This window comes from Ursus arctos, chromosome X, assembly GCF_023065955.2.
Source record: "Ursus arctos isolate Adak ecotype North America chromosome X, UrsArc2.0, whole genome shotgun sequence".
Taxonomy (NCBI): Eukaryota; Metazoa; Chordata; class Mammalia; order Carnivora; family Ursidae; genus Ursus; species Ursus arctos.
In genome coordinates this window covers 17810664-17814490 of record NC_079873.1, presented here as the reverse complement: position 1 = coordinate 17814490, position 3827 = coordinate 17810664, and the positions used below count along the sequence as shown (strand labels likewise).

At 42.5% G+C, this 3827-nt stretch overlaps 1 protein-coding gene across 1 annotated transcript; it reads right to left on the bottom strand.

The window, feature by feature from the left end:
- Nucleotides 1-302: 302 nt before the first annotated feature.
- CBLL2 (Cbl proto-oncogene like 2) lies at nucleotides 303-1450 on the bottom strand. The gene is given in 4 exon segments (XM_048213523.1): nucleotides 303-424; nucleotides 678-809; nucleotides 987-1191; nucleotides 1193-1450. Coding segments are annotated over 4 exon segments (717 nt in total).
- Nucleotides 1451-3827: the final 2377 nt, after the last annotated feature.

Sequence of the window (3827 nt, the reverse complement as noted above, 5' to 3'; positions counted from 1 at the left end):
GATCAAGAGTCACATGCTCTATCAACTGAGCCAGGCAGGTGCCCCCTAAGTGTTTTTAAGAAGTAATTTTCCTTCCCAAAACAAAGTTCAATTAAAAGGTTAACTATATTTAACTGTATTTAACTATATTCATCAGCTCTTCAGTTCAAAATACTATTTTCATTGTTAATATGATCTACATCTTTTTGTGTGATCTGAATAATGAGATCTAGGAAGTGGGGCTGGAGAAAGTGAACCTTGCATTAGTGAAGAGGTAAAAATCCTTTTGACATAGACCATATACCAGGATTTGTTCCATCTGGTTATGTAAATGGAAGGCTCAGAGTTTTTTGATCTTTGGTGAACTGGGGTAAAGAGTTATGATTATGATGGTTAAAGGCAAATTCATTTACAGGTGGGCCACCATTTTGAGAAACAGAACATTCTGGAAGAGGAGAATTTATCTAAGGTAGCACCTAAGCAATAGTATATCCAGGGGAAGAAGTTAACTGTGATAGATCAGAAGTCATGGGTAGAGGTGGCACTTGACTACAAACCAAGCGAGGAGTACCTGAATCCTGGAGAGATATGACATTGGCTGGCTTAGTGGTGGTGGAGGAGATGGCGGGGCAGGGGGTGGGGAGAATGCACCTGCTCTAGAGGCATAATTGGATGAGGGTGCCATTCCATTGATTGACTTTGGTATTCAGGATGATGATAAGAAGGTGCTAGAGCAGGTGGTGACAGTTCTTTAGAACCAGAATTTGAGTCATCCTGAAGAGGGATGATGATCAAATTGCTGTGTTCTCTTATTGAAATACTAATGGTTTCTCAATGGACTGAAGGAGGTGGGGGTGGAGACAACTGCCGAAGGAGCATGTAGATCCTCCCATGGCACACACTGCACTGGAGTTGGTGACCTCTCGATGTGCTGCTCTGATGTCATATGTCTCATATGGTCCTTGTCTAGGAGCATTGCATGGAAACAGCTGTTGGTGAAGCAATACGACAATGAGCCTTTTCAGGTGGAGCACAGTTAAGTTTGTAAGCTTTCTTATGGTGGTGGTTGATATGAGCTCATAAGTCTTTTTCAGACAAATATGTTTGCTTGTATCCTTGGACGGTTCTATCCATGAGGATGGAACCTTGTATATGCTCCCCAATGAGCAGTATAGGAATACTACAGCCTGGATACATAATCATCTTCATTTTCGTCACATAAATTAGCACAGTCATAGCAAAAGGCATATTTGCACAGAATCACTGGCCCATAAACTTGACTAGGCAAATCACATTTGTCACAGAAATGCACTGGCAAATCATCCTTTTCCCCTATGATGTTCATCTTAGAGTTCTCCCAAAGGCATTCGGGAAATTTTTTCTTTTTTCCCAGAAGTTCCCCTCCTTTACAGTCACGCTGCCCTTCTTTGTTATATTCAAATTCTTCTTCACCAACAGGCATCCCATTCATAGTCCCTGCAATTTGAGACACAAATTTGGCTTTGCTCACATACTTGGAAATGAGCTTTAAAGGCATTGGTCTGCGAATATCAAGGCCACCTGCTGATCCAGAACTCTCTGTGCCTGGTAACCGATCATCAGCGGCAGTGGAATGCACATTTCAGCTCAAACTGCACCTGGGAGTGGAAGCCAAAGACCTGCCCTCCTCTGGCCCATGCAGCCTGAACATCCAGGGTCTTTCTTCTTCTCTCCCCTACCCTATCTCACTACTCCGGTGAAGGATTCAGGCACAGGTTTGGACAGGGAGACAAAGAGCTTTAGTTGAGTTGTTGAGATTGCTAAGTGATTCTTCATGAGCCACAAGAGAAAGTGGCCTCTAACTGTGGAAACAGACTCATGGGGATGGGGAAGGGGAGCGCAGTAATAACCAAAAGTAGAAGCTCCCAGCAGACCGCATAGACCGTTGCCTTCTAGACTGTCTGACTTATTTTTACCCAAATGCATTTCTGTAAACTGCCTTAAATCCCTTGATGGGGTGTGTGTGTGTGTGTGTGTGTGTGTGTGTGTGTGTGTGTGTGTACATCTATATGTACATACATACATATACATATATACATACACACCTCCAAGATTTTGTCATGATACAATGAATTTAAAATCATCTTTGTCTGGAGGAAGGGAGCACGGTATTTATCTTCAAAGGAAGAATTATGTGGAAGTAGTGAACATGGTAATTTCCCAGGGCTAGACATTTGCTGTTCCTCCTTTAAAAACGACTATGCGTATACAGGCCAAATTTCTCCAGGTTTTACCTTCCTGCAGGTAGAAAATGGACTACAAAAAGAATAACAAACCATATTTACTTGGCTCTACCCCACCCATAATTGTGGCTCCCCTATACCTCAGAGGGTCTTTCCTCAATGTTCAGACATTCAGCCTTTGGCTTTGTTGACTATCAAGTCTCCCCAAAAAACACCAAAAAAATTGATCAAAGCCAAATTTTTTAAGATTTAACTGCAGTATTGGAGAACACTCCCTTGACAGAATCTAGTGTCCCAAAAGTGGGATAGCAGGGTGTGATCTTAGGGACCGGGCTGGGTAATTTTAGGATAGGTCTTGCAGGGTGGATGGGGCAGATTTGATAATATGACAGCTATAGACTGGTAAGTGCAGGGAGCTGTGAACAGTGAAGCAACTATTTATAAGGAATATGCTATTCTTGTTAAGTAAACTCTTTCAGTTGGCTCACAAATTTATCTTCCAGGAAGAAGTATTTCCTGGAACAAATAGTTAAGTTTGCTTATTCTCAGAATTGTTTAACATAGGACCAGAAAACTGTCCCCAGTCCCATCACTGTTTAACGCGGTGACAGGTAATCACATTGTTTCAGTACTCAGCCACCATTCTCTTTTCTCTGGCTCTGCCTTGTTCAGATTCTTGGCTACACCGATGGTGGAAACACAGCGATGCCCAGAGAGCCACCAAAGGCACCAGCGCCCACCCACGCCCAAAGCCACTCTTTCCCCAGCAAAGAAACAATACTCATGGAAGGTGCTGCTAAGGGCAAGAAGATAAATGGACTTCGTTGCCCTCCTTTCTTTCACTCTATTACCTGGGCTACAAAGCACTTCAGACTTACTCTCCCTGAAGTCATAAAGAGATTTTTCAGAAACCGTCTTTTTTACTTGATCTTAATTATTGCGCCCCCCCCCCCACCACCACCACCGGCTCTGCACTGCAAGGACTCAGGCAGTGCAAGCAAACTCATGGTAGCTGGTTTAAATCTGAATACACAGTGCCACTCGCTTTTCATACTTTCCCCTAGTTCTTGAACTTTCTCGATATTTCAGCAATGAGGGACTCTCTTAGGATTCATTCACTCCCAGGAGGCAATGTGATCCTTCATGCAAGTAACTTCCTTATGGGCCTACCTCATGGAGTCTCCAAACACACCCCACCTGCCTAAACACTAAGGCCAGTGCACTTTATTCTCTCAAACCGGGCCTCCCGTTACAGGCTGATTTGAATTTTAGATAATTTGAAATTATTTTGGCTTAAAAAAAAAAGATGTACTTTTTCATAAGTCAAAGTAGTTCTTACAACAGTAGGGATGTTTTGCCCCTACGATAAACAATGAACCAGGATTCTGAGCCCAAACTAAAACCTACAGCATTAAGACATACCCACACATTCCTGTTTTGCAAGTACAGCTACATGCTTGCCAGGCTCTTTATGAGGGTTCGGTATTCTTTTTTATGTTTTAGCAATGTGCACGTAATTCAAATACCGTGAATACAAGTAGAAAAAAATCTGTCCATAACTTCTTTTCTCTTCTTTCCTAGAACCAATATTTCTCTGTCTAAACTGAGACATTTCTCAGATGACAC